We start from the raw sequence: 17,588 nt of genomic DNA, 5'->3' as shown, positions 1-17,588 counted from the left end.
TAGAAACAAGACCCAGATAATATTATGCTGATTTGGTTAAATAATTTAAATGCATATCTAACTAGCACACGTAAGCTAAGTAGCACCATGTTGTATAGCAGATGATCTGTTGATTTTTATTGAGTCTGACGCTAAATAAAGCGTACACTTATTATTTATTTAGGTAGATAACTTCTGGTTAAAAGTGTTAACCCTATTATGTGAACTATTATTAAGCATTTGTCGTTAATTTGATACATTTGTGAGCTAATAATAAACTACAGCGCACCCAGATATTGTTTCAACAACCGTTAACGCAGACAGCACCACGTTGGTATACTTAGTTACCTGTAGTAAATTACCGGTGAACAGACATATTCAGCAATATGCGCGACAGTTTATTTATTATACGTATAACTTAATTATAGTTTTACACGCTTCCTTAAATACACAGTCGCTATAAAAGTTTTATTTCTATTTTATAATAACTTATTTTACTGTATTTGGATTAATTTCTGTTCACCGACCCGTTTTTTGGAAAGGTAAAAGCATTAAATAGTATTTAAACTGAATAAGACGTTAAATTTTGTGCCCTATAGTAATAATATTAGCGTAAAAATAGTTCTTTTCTCGATCAAAATATAGTTTAAATACCAGAAGTGTACCTTATAAAGATGTTTATGTGCTCAGAGCTATAAATTAAGTCCACAATGGGTCCATCATACCTGTGCTATTTAGGTCATTCGTCTCCCTCCCTTTTATTGAAAAATAATTTCAAACTGATAACTTTTTGTCGGTTATTTAGCAACTACATCGATTTTTTGTTTTTTCTTACGTTCTTTATCCTCGTCGCCATTGTGACGTCTAGGTTCTGTTGTATTACAAGGTGATAAATAAAACTCAGTTGGTCAGTCACGTGTGCTCCGCGACCCGCCTGTTCGCCATGACAGTTGACAACAGAATGTCGACTTGCAGGTAGTTCGCATTGCACTTTTATTGTATAAACGTCACACTTACCCCTTCCCTATCCTTCCTTTTCATAACGTCTTTCATACCTCATCCACTTATTCCTTACTTTTCGGAAATAACAACTACTTAAAAAACTCAATTACGTTTCAGCATGTGGCGGCTACCTCTCCGCCACAGAATCCGTGAAACACCTGTACTCGCACGCGCGCTACGGTGACGACTCGTACGAATCCCGCGCCGACTGCGACTGGAACATCGTGGCGCCGCTCGGACACTTCGTCAAGCTCACCTTCCTGACTTTTGAGCTGGAGCCGGAATCGCACTGTGGATACGATTATGTGCAGATCTTTGGGGGGTATGAGGGGAGTGCGGGGGACTATGGGAAGTTCTGCGGGACTGTGGTGAGTATTCATTTAATACTTGAATGTCATGTTTTAAGCTGCGGGGCCTTCATGGCACAAAGTTGAGTATTCGTCGTACTTACCGCGATCCTAGCTGGACTGGGCACCCGCGGTGTCCCCATGCGTACAGTCGGGTGAAACCCGATATTCGTCGCTACGGGCGCTCCTATGCCGGGTACGTTGAAGCACCGAGTTCTCCTGCCCTGGCATAAGTCGTGCTCATAGATTTATAATATATAGAGATTCCGGCTCAGCGAGCTGTCACTGTTACCACTTTTGTTTAGTGTACGATTAACAATTTAACACCACCTTGCTGTAGCCATGTCGATAAAGTCATATCGATAAACTATCGACATTTCTTGCAATTTTAATTTTACTTCAAAGGTTTAACGATACCTAAAATGAACAAAAACGCTTTTATTCTTTATTGTGGTTATCAGATCACAATTTTATCGTCACGCCCCAGCAGCGAACGAAAGGAAAGTTCAGATATTTAATTAAAATACATAAATACCTACGAAAATATGTGTTCCGCAATAATTGGATTATTTTATCATATTATAATATATTTATTATTCATTAGCATTTCAATTAAATGTTTATGTTTAACGAAGATATTGAAGCTTCAATTAATAGCTATTTCGTTCCGCTGTGTAGCGTTTATCGATATATAACATGATTAAAATCGACTTTTCACATCCCTAAAAAAGCACATATACACGTTTTTACGCACACATACACAGCCTGGATGCACCAAAAAAGGCAACACTTTGATTTGAAGTTCATCTTGTCAACACAGTATGGTTGTCCTTTTTGACAAATGGCATTTTTAAAAGAACGAGGAGAGAGAAGTGATACTAGTTGCTGCGCCGTCAAAGTGAGCAGAAAACGTTGGGGCCTTGGTCGTGCTACACGCCTACACGTAGTTCTGTACTGGGCGATTACCGCGCACACATGTTACAAAGCCGGGCGATTAGGCGCTGTATAGGCCCCGTCGCCAATCGCTTCCGCTCCGTAGCGATCGAAACGCAACTGTCACTGTCCCACTATGGAAGAGTGATAGAGAGACACAAATCGATTCGATGGCGAAGCGATAGCGATTGTCACCTTGACTTGGCCGCCAGAACAGAATAATAATACAGAACGATTTTGCTCAGAATTAGCGATAGCTAATCAAAATAATGTTGCTCTTTTTACAGATGCCACAAGAGCTGATCTCCACAACAGAGGCCCTCCTCGTCCGCTTCCGCACCGATGACTCCATCGTCTTCAAAGGCTTCTCCGCGTCTTACCAGGCGATAAAGCCAGAAGTATGGAGCGGAGAAGATAGTTCGGAGGGCGGAGAAGATGAAGAGGAGGATGAACGGATGCCGCCGCTGGTGGTGGGGAGAAGGGGATTACGCGCGCCGTCACCCAGGTAATATAGAGAGGAAGCTCTTTCTAGCAAGTGATCAAAAATAGATGGATGGAATGTCAGCCTTGTAGGTACCTGATGACTAAGATTAAAATACGAGTCAAAAAAAGAACAGTATTGAAGGTGAAGAATATAACTAAGATAAGAAGCATATGTTCATGTATTATTACGCTGCTATAAAGTCTGTATCTTTAGGTATTTAAAAAAGTAAACAAACAATTTGTACATTTTCGGGTAGTTAAACCAAATAAAAACCGCCTGGATGAGTCACCGAACAACTTGACTTTAACCTACATTATTTGCCCTCAACTGGCTAGGGTAGGTTTTGTTTACTTTAATTACAATACCTAAAGATACCTACAGAGTTCGAGTATATACAATATTAAACATAAGTACTTTCTCTAGCGAGCCAATTTTTTCAGTAGAAAAAGTAACAAAGAAAATGTAGAAAAAGGTAGGAAAATGTGGACGCGAAGGAACTCACAGTAAAATGTATTTCGCGCCTTTGTCTACTAAAAATAAGGTGTGCCAGACTACAACTATTATTCAAGGAATAGAGTTAACCAACGTTTGATAGATATAAACTGATTTGTCTAGTTTTCAACTCATTGCAACTTCCAGATTCGTGCGGCGGCCCACGTGACGCTGGCCGCTGCCGCGCCACCCGCGCCACCGCCGTCCTCACCGCACCTTCCCCCGCAACACCGAGAAGCTATAAACACACCCCATCTTGGCTAGCCTGGGGGCCTACCGCGAAAAGTGAAATTCGCAAATTGCGGGATCTTTCACTTTCGCTCCGATAGAGGCGTAATCAGAGTGACAGAGGAAGATGCCCATAATTTGCGAGCTTCTTCTTCGCGATTCCCAGACTTGCGTTCTCGCGTGGGACTCCATATATCTAGCGCGAATCCAAGTATGAAGTCGCGCGCGGGAACGCATTTCATGCTAGCCGATCTGGACTTATTATGTCCAGTCGTATCAACCACAATTAACAGACTATCAACGTCATCCAGCAGAGAACTATGAAACTTCCCATACAATACAAATTTGCGAACGTTTTAGCGACCAGACGCTTTGGCGCAACGGTGCAACCCACCCTTAAAAGCAGGAAGAAAGGAAAAATTTTGAATTCACATCCCAAGTGATCTTAACAGAACAACATCAGAACTTTCACAAAAATAACCTGGTGCTGTGGGCTGCATTTCCATTAGGAAACCGAACATTAGGAAGGATGAAACCGGGCGGGCAATAAGTTAAATACGAACTCAAACTGCCATCGTGACTCCTCCTAAGGCCCAAGGTCCTACCTATAATATACCTCTTCAGTACGATGAAATTTAAATCCTATTCAATTGGAACAGAGTCGCTTTTGCTTTGTTTCGTTCAATTTTCCAACAACGCAAAATCAACTATATTTCCTACACTGTAGGTTCAAATTTCAATGGCAAACATTGGAATTTTCATTTGTATGGCTGGGCTTTAGGAGGGTGTTCAAATCAGTCGAAATGTTGCTTTGCATAAATATATGTCAGAGCATATTGCGGTCGAATTTCACGTTGATTTGCGACTGAAGAAAATGTAAATAAGTACCTAATTACAATTTTATTCATAGTTTAATTGATATATACTTAATTTTATAATAAGTTGTTACCAAAAATACTCAATGATTTAATTAAGCTAACTGGGCTAAATAACGCCAACTGTTCTAAAATTATCCTTTTAATTTTTATATAAAAATGCAATCGTTAATATCAGGAATCCTTAAATGCGTTATCCTGTGCAGTTATTATGGATTATATTAACTGTTTCAATATTTATAGTCACCATACATTCTGTCAGTTGGTTTTAACATTATTTACGAATGCTTGTTGCATGTAAATTGCGATAGTCTTTACCAAAATTCCTTTAATATTTAAGTGCATTCCATACCAAAGACACGGAACAATCGTTCATAACATAATAGTGCCATAGTTAGTTTTTAAAGTTCATAGGGCATAATAATTATTGTTTGAGAACAAGCACAATTTAGTAATAAAAGAATAACAGACAATATTTAATGATAAGTATACTTATAATGTAAAATATATCGTTAAATGTTAGATGTTTGGAACCATATCATTTAAAATCCTGAATCATTTAGTCGACATAACCTAACGTTCTTTTAGAAGAACAAATTCATTCTTGTGTGATCGGAATATCAACTACTTAGTGACTATTTCGCTTAAAAATATAAAATATTTTTGTAATTTACCAAAAATGTAATAATTCAGTAGTAATTATAAGGTAGATATATGACTTTTTTGGTAAATTAAGTAGGTTTCTATAACATTTTTGTTGTAGTAGCAGAGGATACAGTAAAATGTAAAAATAATAATTGTTAAACATGTTACCAAAATTAGATTATAAGTATAATTACAATCCTGTTTTTCCCACTTCATAATTATACAAGTTACAATACGCCTACATTAATTCTTACACTTTCTTCTCATCCATAATAACTTATTTTAAGGGCCTACTAGATTTTGACTGTTTCTTCTGTAGGTATAATTGAATTCGAGTTGTATGAAATAGGCGTACGTAGTACAATTTTTATATTGACACTTTCTTTACTTTATGTCGATTAGGTACCTTATCTAACAAAACTTCCCTGAGACTCGGACATAAATTCAGTATATTGAAACAGGTTACTGACGTTTTTAAGTCTAAAAGTGTTCGACATATAAAACGTGAGTGACCTGTTTTAATAAATTAGGTACTTATGTCGATTACCTACTTATCCAAAAATCAATATGTTTAGACTTAGGTAGGTATTGTATTATTGTGCCAAAAGGATACTTAGTTACTTAATAAGTAGTACCCTAAGTTGTGTAAAATAATAATTATGCTAGTGTTTTGTAACTTAGAAAAAAAAATATGAATGAGTAGACGTTACATTATTTTTATTAAAACGCCATGAAAATACCATTCGTGTTTGATTTTAGATCTATTGTATTACCAATTTACAATCACGCTTGAAAGATTCATTATAATCATTATGCATCAAACCTGCTAACAAAATTTTACGAGAATCGGTGGAGAACATCCAGACATACTTACGAAAACATTTTTCCAAGATGAAACGGAGACATTCACTAACGCTCGGTCAATTGTATAACATATTATCTGCTACATTGTGGCATTTAATCGATCGATTTAATTAATTGCACCTAAAACCTTAGCCGGCAATTATTTAAAATCGTATGGGGAATATTGTTGCACGGTCAATAGAGGGCTTAACAAAGCACATGTTTGGGGTTGCGCAACTGGAGCAAATATAGTTCAAATGCACAAAGGCACAACGCAACTGATGTACCTTGTATGTATGTACCTTGAGCATGTTGTTCACATAATTATATCATCGTGTCATTCATAACTTCACATCACCATGTTGTGCGCATCTTGCGCAAATTAATTGCTCATCTTGATTTGAACGCATCTTATTGCCAAGCAATTTTTTCAATAGTGGCAACCCACAAGCAATCACTGTCAAACGAAAGTCAAAAGTGACTTGCCAACTTCTCGAGCGGGCCAAGCCGCGTTTATTTATTTATTTCATACTCATTTTGTTGCGTCTTTGACCTAATTAAAAATATCAATCGGCACCACGTAACGCTTCCGTGTCCGTTATTTTAATGTAATACAATTTCTCTAAAATGGCAGCAGTCGCGTTAAAAGTTAAAAGTAAAAACGGCCAGCAAATCCTAAAGGACTTGACCTCTGATAGTACTGTTGGTGAATTGAAGGTGTTTTTGTCTAGTATTGCTGAAATAAGCGCGGATAGAATATGTGTCTTGTGTGGTTACCCCCCGAAGCCATTGGATACTAGTGACGATTCTAAAAAGCTAAATGAAATAGGTTTGAAAACCGGTGAAACTTTGATAGTGGAAGAAAAGTCTGTGCAGACACCTAGTAAACCTACGCCTTTGAAGCCAGTGCAGAATGGGGTGTCCCATGAGCCAATAGGGCCCAGCAGACCCGGCATTTTAATGAAGAAGGTGGTGCCTTCGGATAATTCTTGCCTTTTCACTAGTATAGGTAAGTTAGTACAGTAGAGGTCATCTTATTTTATGTAATAGGAAATCCTTTGTTTTATTTTATTGCGACGTTCGTGACTGTTCTTTTATCAGTTTATTCAATTGGAAGTTACATGGATAAATTTTCATTGTGAATGAGTCATTTATTTCTGATTTATGTGAGTTTTTTAAATGCTGTAAGAGTTTTATATTATTTCAGTTGCAAATCTGTATACATAATTATGCACAGATAAACTACTTAATATTTTTAGAATTGGGTAAAAAGATATTGTCATCACTACCACTCCTTTTTATTGATTAAGGTGTAGCATGTGGGTGACCTGTTTACTCTGTATCGCCCCTTAAGCCAGTTTAGTGTAGATGAAAACATTACACGATCAAATAATGTAGGTTAAAGTCAGGTCGTTCAGTGACAGATCCAGGTGGTTTTGTAATTGGTTGGTTAACCAATAAATGTTATAACTGCCCAAAAATGTACAAATTGTTTGTTTACTTTTATTTAAATACCTAAAGATACACAGTATAGGTAAATTAAAGAATAAATCACAAGTAAGATGTCAATATGACAACCCATTCATAATTCATTACTCTAGCTGCCCATAGGCCTATAAAAAGGTATTTTCACTTCTCATGCTCAAAAACTGCACCTTTATGTCGTGCGTAGACAACATAAAATCGCATTTTATGCTCTAGAGCATAAAGTAAAATCATCTATTACGACCCCGACCGGCGCTCTCCCGATCGGCGTGCCCCGCTCCTCCGACCGGCCCAAGAACAATTTTCTTTAGTCTTGAATAAATACGTTAAAATAACCTAAAATATTTGATTTTTTGTATATTTTCCTCGCAATCGAAGTGAAAAGCAGAGTGTACAACAAGGGCATAAATGTCCATTTTTACCCTCGTCTAGTATTTTGTAATTGCCTCGAGTAAAAATGGGTCACTTTATGCCCTTGTTGTACAATCTACTATTTCATTCCATTCAAAGGTCCAACCAATTTTGAATCTATATTTATATTGTATTTGTGTTGGAAAGTTTTTATGTGTGGGCGGCTAGAGGTTAAACAGATGGTATATTTTTAAATAAACAAAATATACTTTTAAAAAACCGGCCAAGTGCAAATCGGACTCACGCACTAAGGGTTCTGTACCATTACGCAAAAAACTGGAAAAAAAAATCACGTTTGTTGTATGGGAGCCCCTCTTAAATATATATTATATTCTATTTTTAGTATTTATTGTTGTAGCGGCAACAGAAATACACCATCTGTGGAAATTTCAACTGCCTAGCTATCACGATTCATGAGATACACCTGCCTGGTGACAGACAGATGGACAAACGGACAACGGAGTCTTAGTAATAATCCATTTTTACCGGAACCTAATACGGAACCCTATAAATGCCAACATTGTGTTGTTCTTCTTCTTCTTCCTCAGCGAGTATGCGCCCACTGTTGGGCATACGCCTCTCCAAATCTCCTCCAAGCAACCCGATTTGCTGCTTCTCTCCTCCAGAGTGGGGCTGCAATCATTTTAATGTCATCCTCCCATCTTGTTGGAGGTCTGTGATCTGGTCTTTTTGAACGAGGCCTCCATGCTAGGACACTCTTGCTCCATCTCATATCAAATCACATAACATTGTGTTGTTACCAAAACATTATCATCTTTGCCTTGAATTACAGGTTTTGTATTAAATGGCCAAGTAGACACAACTGTACACACGTTGATGCGACAGATCATCGCGATGGAGGTGGCGAGCGACCATGAGACTTACAACGAGGCAATGCTGGGGAAGCCTAACGCGGAATACTGTATGTGGATACAGCAGCCCAGCTCTTGGGGCGGTGCTATTGAGGTGAGTTTTTTTTTATTTAACCCTTAAGTTGACAGAATATAGAAGGTTGTAAGTTCAAACCTTGGCGCTTAATCAATGATTCTGGTTTACAAACAAAAAAGAGGGTCAAAGGTCATGTCCAGTATTTAAGGGTTAAAAGAACTGATAAGTGTTTTTAAAAACTGCTAAGGATTGGAAGCACTTTGAAAAACGAAAGCACAAAGGAAATATAAAAAATCTGACTACAATAGTCATTTACAAAACTGCAAAAAATTGCATATAACACAGGGGTGATACTGATCATTCATCTTCATTTTATCATTGCTTTATAACACCGCCTGTATATTTCCATAAAAATCAGCCTTTACAACCCCATTTCTTTTAGATTCAAGAGCTCTTGAAGACACAACATAGAAAAATTAAGTATTTTATTAAGATTATTTTAATATACCACAATATAATCAGTAAACATATTGTTCCATTCAATCTAATTATAGCTATATTTAGACCACTAACCACTACTACAAAGTAACTTATGATAATGTTATCATACAATATAACCCCTGTCTCACCACAACAGACGGTACATTGAAACTATTTATATTTAACTAGTCTCTCCTCGCAATTTCGTCTGTAGAAATCATTAAAGTACCTCCACACTGTCCTTATTACTTCCATACTAAGTAGGGTATTTGACTGCATTTAAAATGAATTATTTTACACCATGCATGACATAAAGCACCAGAAGATTAATAGAGAAACGTAGACAGCAGTTATTTTTAGACACTATTTCTATTTTAAAGAAAGTAGGTAATTTGATTGTGACGTCACATGCTAGACAGTGTTTCATATAAATTCCATAGTAGGAAAATCGTTTTGACAGTTCGAAAAAAGAAACTGATTTGACTAGTAGTGGGGTTGCAATAGGGATTGCAACCCCCATTGCTCCTCGTAGATGAATGGCACTGGATGAGCAGGGTGTTCATGTTCACACCCTGGAATCTAAATGGTTGCACAAGAGCCGCGTGCGTTGCAAAGAATTGGACTCGTCAAATAAATCATTTATGAGACCCATCTTTATCTGATAAAGATAGAGATCTACTGGTAGAGCCACTTGAAATCAACTTGATGGCCCCAATTTATTGTATTGTCATCTGTATTATATATTCTTGCAAAGTTTCAACTAGATGAAGCTATTAGAAGTAGGTGAAAATTACATTGTTAGTTACTTATTTAACTTAAATAAGTGAAATTTATATATAAACGTGATTAACACTTTTCATACCTTACATTCCAGGTGGCTATTCTCTCTCGCTTCTACGGCATAGAGATGGCAGTCGTGGACACTCTGAACGCGATCATCAACCGTTTTGGGGAAGACAAGAATTACGGCAACCGGGTGTTCCTACTGTTTGACGGGGTGCACTATGACCCGCTGTATTTGGAGCAGAATGATGTGAGTACTTATGAATCCTTTTTTTTTAACTAAAAATAAACTGACAGTTCAACTGCCTAAAGTCTGACCGATCTATCGTTTTAGTATAAAATTGGTACAAAAGCACATGACTGGGATGTATTTGGCCATTTGTACCTACTGTCATTTTAGTATCTGAGATATAAAAACAGAAATTGGAATGACCCTAAGATAGTGAGTGACTCTAAGATAGCAAGAGTGACTTAGTAAGGACGATTTTCGAATTTCGATTTCGTCACTCGAAAATCGGTGGAGACCAACGAAATGCTAATTTTTGAAATACGAGTGATAGAAATTGAGAATCTAGTGGTATTGATCACTCGTTTTCAATTCTATTAGTAGAATTTAAATGCTTAGTAGTGGAGATATTATTGAACGAAATAATCGAGTGGTCGAAATTCAAAAAGCGGCCCCCTGAACGCGATCATCAACCGTTTTGGGGAAGACAAAGAACTACGGCAACCGGGTGTTCCTCCTGTTTGACGGGGTGCACTATGACCCGCTGTATTTGGAGCAGAATGATGTAAGCATACCGTTGACAATCATTTGTCACTATCGCTCATTTATGTTTGTTAGAAAGAGACAAATATTAACAAAGACTTTATGAATAAGGAATTAGTGAGTTTATGAGACGATTACGATAGTTGCGTGTTATTACTTATTACTTCGAGCAGTCTAATTTAAATACAGAAGGGGCTTAATAGACAGTGTTTACAAAGATGGCAGACATACATTCATGTGTAGAGGAATTATGAAAAACCGGGCAAGTGCGAGTCGGACTCGCGCACGAAGGGTTCCGTACCATAATGCAAAAAAAACGAAAAAAAAAAAAGCAAAAAAAAAAACCGGGCAAGTGCGAGTCGGACTCGCGCACGAAGGGTTCCGTACCATAATGCAAAAAAAAAAACGAAAAAAAAGCAAAAAAAAAACGGTCACCCATCCAAGTACTGACCACTCCCGACATTGCTTAACTTTGGTCAAAAATCACGTTTGTTGTATGGGAGCCCCATTTAAATCTTTATTTTATTCTGTTTTTAGTATTTGTTGTTATAGCGGCAACAGAAATACATCATCTGTGAAAATTTCAACTGTCTAGCTATCACGGTTCGTGAGATACAGCCTGGTGACAGACGGACGGACGGACGGACGGACAGCGAAGTCTTAGTAATAGGGTCCCGTTTTACCCTTTGGGTACGGAACCCTAAAAACGGTCACCCATCCAAGTACTGACCACTCCCGACGTTGCTTAACTTTGGTCAAAAATCACGTTTGTTGTATAGGAGCCCCATTTAAATCTTTATTTTATTCTGTTTTTAGTATTTGTTGTTATAGCGGCAACAGAAATACATCATCTGTGAAAATTTCAACTGTCTAGCTATCACGGTTCGTGAGATACAGCCTGGTGACAGACAGACGGACGGACGGACGGACGGACGGACGGACGGACGGACGGATGGACGGATGGACGGATGGACGGACGGACGGACGGACGGACGGACAGCGAAGTCTTAGTAATAGGGTCCCGTTTTACCCTTTGGGTACGGAACCCTAAAAATTATACATTCAAAATAGTGCACATGTAACATTTTTAAAGGTGTCTATTCTATATGATATTACAACTGTTATACTTACTATGTAAATCTATTTGAGAAATAGCTCACTGTTGTGTCAAGATTTTGCCTCGGCTGAGGCGGCGCGCGCGAGGCACGTCTACACTGGCCGTTTTGTGCGCGAGGAAATTGCCTCGCGCATGCTCGCTCTGTGTGGACACCGCTAATGAACTACAAATATCAAAATATTAGTGTATAATAATGATAATAGCCTTACCATGATGTCCTTATTGCGATTCTGTTTAGGACCTAAACTGAATTGCTAAAGGACGGAGCTATATAAGTCGCATAACTCCGTCCCTTAGCAGTTCAGTTTAGGTCCTAAACAGAATCGCAATAAGGACATCATGGTAAGGCCCCAGGTTGTAAAACGATTTTCAACTCACGACAGCATTGTGGTTGAAAACACGCATACAATAGCCGGACTACATGTTTGCCAAGTATAAAAATGTAATCTCAATATTTATTTTTCAGGGTGGCATCCAAACCATGTTCCCAGCCGAGGATGTGGAGACCTACCGCGAGGCCGAACAGATAGCCCACGAGGCCAAATCCTCCCGCCAGTTCACCGACCTCAACAAGTTCACGCTCAAATGCATGATCTGCGACAAACTTCTGACGGGACAGGTGGAGGCCCAGAAACATGCTAAAGAGACGAAGCATGCTAACTTTGGGGAGGTCTAGCGGATGGTAGGTCTGTGGTTCCCAACAAGGAATAAGTTCGAATATTGTTGTTAATTTAACCCTTCAATATGTTCAAGCTCTACCGTGAGTCTACCGGACGCTTGACGGGTTAAACAAAGGCCGTCAGTTATCCCCTGCGTAGACATTACACATTTTAGAGTTCTTTAGGGCTACCCCACACTAGCGTCTACTAAGCGTCGACGTCTAGTCAACTCTATGGCTGCTGCTCGACGCAACGCTGGCGCAACTGCGCAGCGACGCCATTTTTCATAGCGAAGACTAGACGCCGACGCTCAAAAGACGCTAGTGTGGGTTCTCTCATAAAGTTAACTTCATGCTTTTAAATAAATGTATGTATTGATATATCATCCAATTGAATTTTAATAGTTTAACGTCGAAGTATCCTAAACTTTTGATATGCGTGGATATTGGCTCGCTTAGACTATATATAGACGGTGAGAAAAAGGGATCATAAGGTTATGATCCCTGTCCATGTGTGTCACAAAGTCCTGAAATTTTTATCGGCAGTAATGGTAGTCGGACAACTTTTGTTTTTTGATACACTTGTTGGGAACCACTGAGTTAAATCAATTTATTTTTAATGTATTTGTACTTCTGAAAAATGCACCGATGCCAGTTTAAATGAATTTACTTCATGATATAAATAACATGTTTGGTTAATATCAACTTGAAAAAATACATACAACCTAAAAAAGCAGAATTTTAAACCACGTGGTATCTGTGTAAAACCTAATACCTCACTATGGGAAATACATGAAATGGTTAAGGCTTCAGAGTGTGCCAAAGAGTAATTACATACATATTCCTAAACCATAATCCTACTCGGGCGTTTGGGTGAAGTTTATCCAATCATCTGAAATTACAGAGCTTATAGGAACTTAATCCTTTATAAGGCATAAGAGAAAGATTGCAAAATTGGACCCTATCATTTTGAAACAAAGTTCAAAATCATATATTTTTCCTTATAAGGGCTTTAACCAACAATCTTTCTCCTCTTCATAAAAATACATTTCACAGTCAAAATCAAAGTCGGTGCATTTTTCCAAGCTTTCTAGGCTATGTACCTAAGACTTTCACACATTTATTTTTACTCTTTTCTATTGGGAACACATCTAGTTGGTGATAATTTGCAAAAACGATATACTACGCATCGATCGGCTACGTTGGCAAGTCTGAGCCTTATATACAACATCAGCTTTAATCACTAACTGCCATCAGTCATCACATACAATAATACACCATGAATACGATGTAAGCATTGCCTGAAGGCGAAACGCTCAAATAATATAGTACCTATTTCTGTTATTTTTGTTTGTAAATATATCGTGCTAGTTCATTTGAAGTGTCCATTACGTTATCATTTAACTTTTTTTTACATCATAGGAAAATAGTAGAAATTCGAGGAATATGTCCCTGTCTATATATATAATATTGACAGTCAAATCTAAAATGACTTGCATACTTATAGATGCTATATAGCTAATGTTTTTTTTCATGTGAAGCAATTCGTTCGACCGATTTTTTTAGGAGACACTTTTGTTATTCTATGTTTTGGCAAATTAGTTTTTATTTGGCCAATAGCAATAAGACCTGAGATTATACCTACATTAAAATTGTGTGGATTAACTGTGGAATAACATCATTCTTTGGTGAAATTCTTTGGTCTAGCCGTAAGTATTTATTTATTTCTTCTGGGTTTTTTAACATGCGGCATGCACTTGTAAATTCTTGTACTGGAATCACAATATTTATGGATTTTTACACGAATTTATTTTTATACATACCAACTGTATTGTCATAATTTTTAGCCAGTTTTACTAATGAATTACTATTGTTTTAATACACGGCTATTTAGTTTAATTATTTATTCATGTTTTAGTTGTAATTCTTCACAAGTGTAAGATAAGATTCGCGGAAGAAACTGGTTCAATTGTGACACAAATAGCTTAATAAACCTTAAATCCAAAGATAAATTGTTTTAATTTTAAATTTAATTACCTTCTAGTAACCCAGCTAACTGTTCGGAAGCTAGTATTTAATTTTAACTGAGGGCCCGATTCGGATTTTGAAATAGACATCTATTAGACATCACCAAGATACGATACGACCTGTGGGCCAAAACAGCCACCCGTTGGGTACCACAAATTGTAACGCGTCACGGTAGACCTCGTCGGAGATGGGACGAGCTTGACGCTTTTGACAGAGACTGGTGGGAGACTTCTGAGGATAGGGATACGTGGAAGAATAAGAGGGGGGCTTTTGCCCAACAGTGGGACAATATGGGCTCATAATAATAAATAATAATAAGATACGATAACGATATGTTTAAGGTATCCAATTCACATCTAATAGATTTATCTTACTCTATCTAACGTAAAAGTGACATTGGTTGCCCGAATTGCGCTGCAAAAGAGAACTAGTTGATATCTAAACTATAACGTATCTAGAATGCATCTAGTACGTGTCGTCTCTTGTGAATATCTTGAAGTTCGAATACGGCAGTGAGTGGCAAAGCAATAAACGGGGCCCACGTAGGTACCTCTAAATTATTTAGGGTGTTATTCATTAAAGTTTACGGTCCTGATTTAGTTAAATTATGTTTTATCCCTTTCTTACAAATACATAAGTCAAAATGACAGATAAAGAGAAACCTCTCTGGTGGTGCAGTTGTCCATGTCTGCGCGTTTGCCTCCTTCATATATTGTAAAAAATATTTTTCATTTTGTAATATTTTTTTTTTACATTATGAATACTGACTTATAAAGAATACTGCCCTACTAAGGGTCTGAACCAAGTCTGAACAGACAGACAGCAACTTGTATGGAAACTGCACGCCGACGTTATGTTATGTAGAATACAAAAAAATGCAACAATTTTTTCAATCGATTTATTTTTAACACAAAAATATACAATATTAATAAATATAGTCACATCGGCTGTATCACTTGTTATACCTATTACGATTTATACAATGTTGTCATACAACATTTATGTAGGTAAGGTAAACGCACTAGTGCTCGACGCGGTCCCAGTACAAGTCATCTTGAAACTTAAGTCATTTTCAATAGAGGTGACAGCAAGGTGTCATCTATTGGGCATTAGCATGTCGAGCACTAGTACGTTTATCTTACGCTATAGATTCTGTATTGAGGAAATTACAGACTATGTATATATATATTAAACTTTATTTTGATTAGACTTCACAGCTCCATCAATACAAGAAAAATGTTTTAGAAAAATACCTACGAGGTAAAATCAGTACAAAAATTATAATTCAAAATGTCGCCAATTCACCCATCCATCCCCTTTTAACTAATTTCGGTGCAATAAGTAAGAATGAAAGAGGGTTAAGTTTTTCAAAATGTGTTATCAGCCAAACACTATTTGCACATTATTATTTAGCAGAACGGGACTTATCGCGTATAAAAAGTTTTTGAATTTACGCCATTAACCATTTGGACGCCAATGACCGATATATCCGCACCGCAGGTTCAACGCCAAAGACCGATTAATCGGTCACAGACCACAGAGCAACATAGACCTACGTGCATATGCATAAAGTTCAATTTCAGTTTTGACACTTCGGTGACGTGGCGTCCGCGTGACAGCTTTTGTGTTTGACACGGCGTCGAAAAGGTTAAGTTCCGATGTGCTAAATTGCTAAATAATGAGTAAAAATCGTGAAAGGTTTAATTCAGACTATTTTCACAGGTTTTGATACATTTGATTTTCTACCTTATCGTAAAAATAATGAAGTGTATAAGCACAAGAACCATACAAATTTAGCCTTTTAAAATATAGGCTATATATTGTGTTTCTATTAATCCTACCTTACCTTACCCGCCTTCCTTCCTTTTCTTTACCTTAAGCTTAAAGTAGACAATATATTTTCTCCTTTATTGATGCAGCTCAGTTACATATAGCATATAATTGTGCATTGACATAAAAAATAAGTCATCCATATAAATATCGGTTATGTTATAGTTTCTTAAATGTAGTTTAGATACTTTTGGTGCAAACTTAGTCTGTGATTAGGTACTACAGTTAAAATAATGGCAGAATTTACTTAGTCGCCAACTTACTCTTAAATCTCTCATTTAAGATCTTAAAATAAATGTTTTGAACATAACTAAGTATTTGATATCTTAAACTTGGTGTGGTTTATTTTCATTCATACACCGTATGCATAGGCTTATATTAACGCGTTTAAACGTGTAAAGGATAGTATTCACTATGGAAAACTTCTTATTACCAATATTTACAAGTATTTTGCACTTGACAGATCTACAAAGTAAAATCTCACTAAAACCACAAAAGTATTATAAATTTACAATTCAAGCTCAAAAGAAAACCTGACAGGTATGATGGCTCCACTTTTCTCGTCTAACGAGTAACGAGTCACTTGCTAGAAAGTGGCCACGATGAAAGCGCGACCATCTTAGGGGCTGTCCATAAATTACGTCATCGATTTTGGACCCCCCCCCCTATAATCATCCAAAAATCATGCATCAAATGACCCCATTTCCTCCTACTTCATGCTACCGTCATCCGATGTCCAGACCCCCCCCCCCCCCCCCCTAATTTGAAATGACGTAATTTATGAATAGCCCCTTAGGCCTACTTTTGCTTGAGGGTTATTACATTTTTATTGCTATTAAATCTAAAACTTATTGCTGACAGATTGCTAAAGTTTATTATATTTTTTTAAATAGTGTTTTTGTAATACAATTATCCTTGATATGAAATACCGTGATTAGTTCTGTGATATTTAATTTAAAAGCATAAAGTTTGGATATCATAAAGACAACATGATAAGTGATTACATAGTTTAGAACTTAAAATAATAAAACCCAGTTCCATAAAAACACATGTTAAGATGTGAAACAAAAATCGGACGATCTCCATCGATAATGGATACTGTGAGTAGCGGAATTCGCTAGTAACTGGCCACCCTAAACTAAAAATGAATTCTATTCACCTATAAGCAGAATTCATTTTAGTATAAGATGGCTAGTTATTGAAGGCTGGCCAGTTATTGAAACCTTACACTAAAATGAATTCTGTTTGTAGGTGAATAGAATTCATTTTTAGTTTAGGATGGCCAGTTATTGGCATAGTATATTTAAACCA

The 17,588-nt window shown here is 37.1% G+C and overlaps 2 protein-coding genes across 2 annotated transcripts in view; both read left to right on the top strand.

The window, feature by feature from the left end:
- The window catches only part of LOC134791984 (bone morphogenetic protein 1), a 130,244-nt gene extending 124,517 nt beyond the window's left edge, over positions 1-5,727 (top strand). Inside the window, exons 19-21 of the mRNA XM_063763081.1 lie at positions 1,099-1,349; positions 2,549-2,766; positions 3,385-5,727. Coding sequence (XP_063619151.1) covers positions 1,099-1,349; positions 2,549-2,766; positions 3,385-3,406 — 491 coding nt within the window. The 3' untranslated portion in view covers positions 3,407-5,727. The remainder of the gene's footprint in view (positions 1-1,098; positions 1,350-2,548; positions 2,767-3,384) is intronic.
- A 560-nt stretch (positions 5,728-6,287) lies between these two features.
- On the top strand, positions 6,288-13,080 carry LOC134792017 (ubiquitin thioesterase Otu1). The gene is made up of 4 exons (XM_063763133.1): positions 6,288-6,837; positions 8,518-8,690; positions 9,967-10,125; positions 12,228-13,080. The coding sequence occupies exons 1-4, from the start codon at positions 6,456-6,458 to the stop codon at positions 12,435-12,437; spliced, it is 924 nt and encodes a 307-aa protein (XP_063619203.1). The 5' UTR covers positions 6,288-6,455; the 3' UTR covers positions 12,438-13,080.
- The last annotated feature ends 4,508 nt before the right edge of the window (positions 13,081-17,588 follow it).

Source organism: Cydia splendana, chromosome 7, assembly GCF_910591565.1.
Source record: "Cydia splendana chromosome 7, ilCydSple1.2, whole genome shotgun sequence".
NCBI classification, from domain to species: Eukaryota; Metazoa; Arthropoda; class Insecta; order Lepidoptera; family Tortricidae; genus Cydia; species Cydia splendana.
This window is presented reverse-complemented; position numbering and strand designations above follow the sequence as displayed.

Coding starts and splice junctions, on each gene's coding strand:
- LOC134792017 (XM_063763133.1), top strand. CDS start 6,456: ATGGCAGCAGTCGCGTTAAAAGTTAAAAGTAAAAACGGCCAGCAAATC. Junction 6,838..8,517: donor TTGCCTTTTCACTAGTATAG/GTAAGTTAGTAC, acceptor CTTGAATTACAG/GTTTTGTATTAAATGGCCAA. Junction 10,126..12,227: donor TGTATTTGGAGCAGAATGAT/GTGAGTACTTAT, acceptor TTTATTTTTCAG/GGTGGCATCCAAACCATGTT.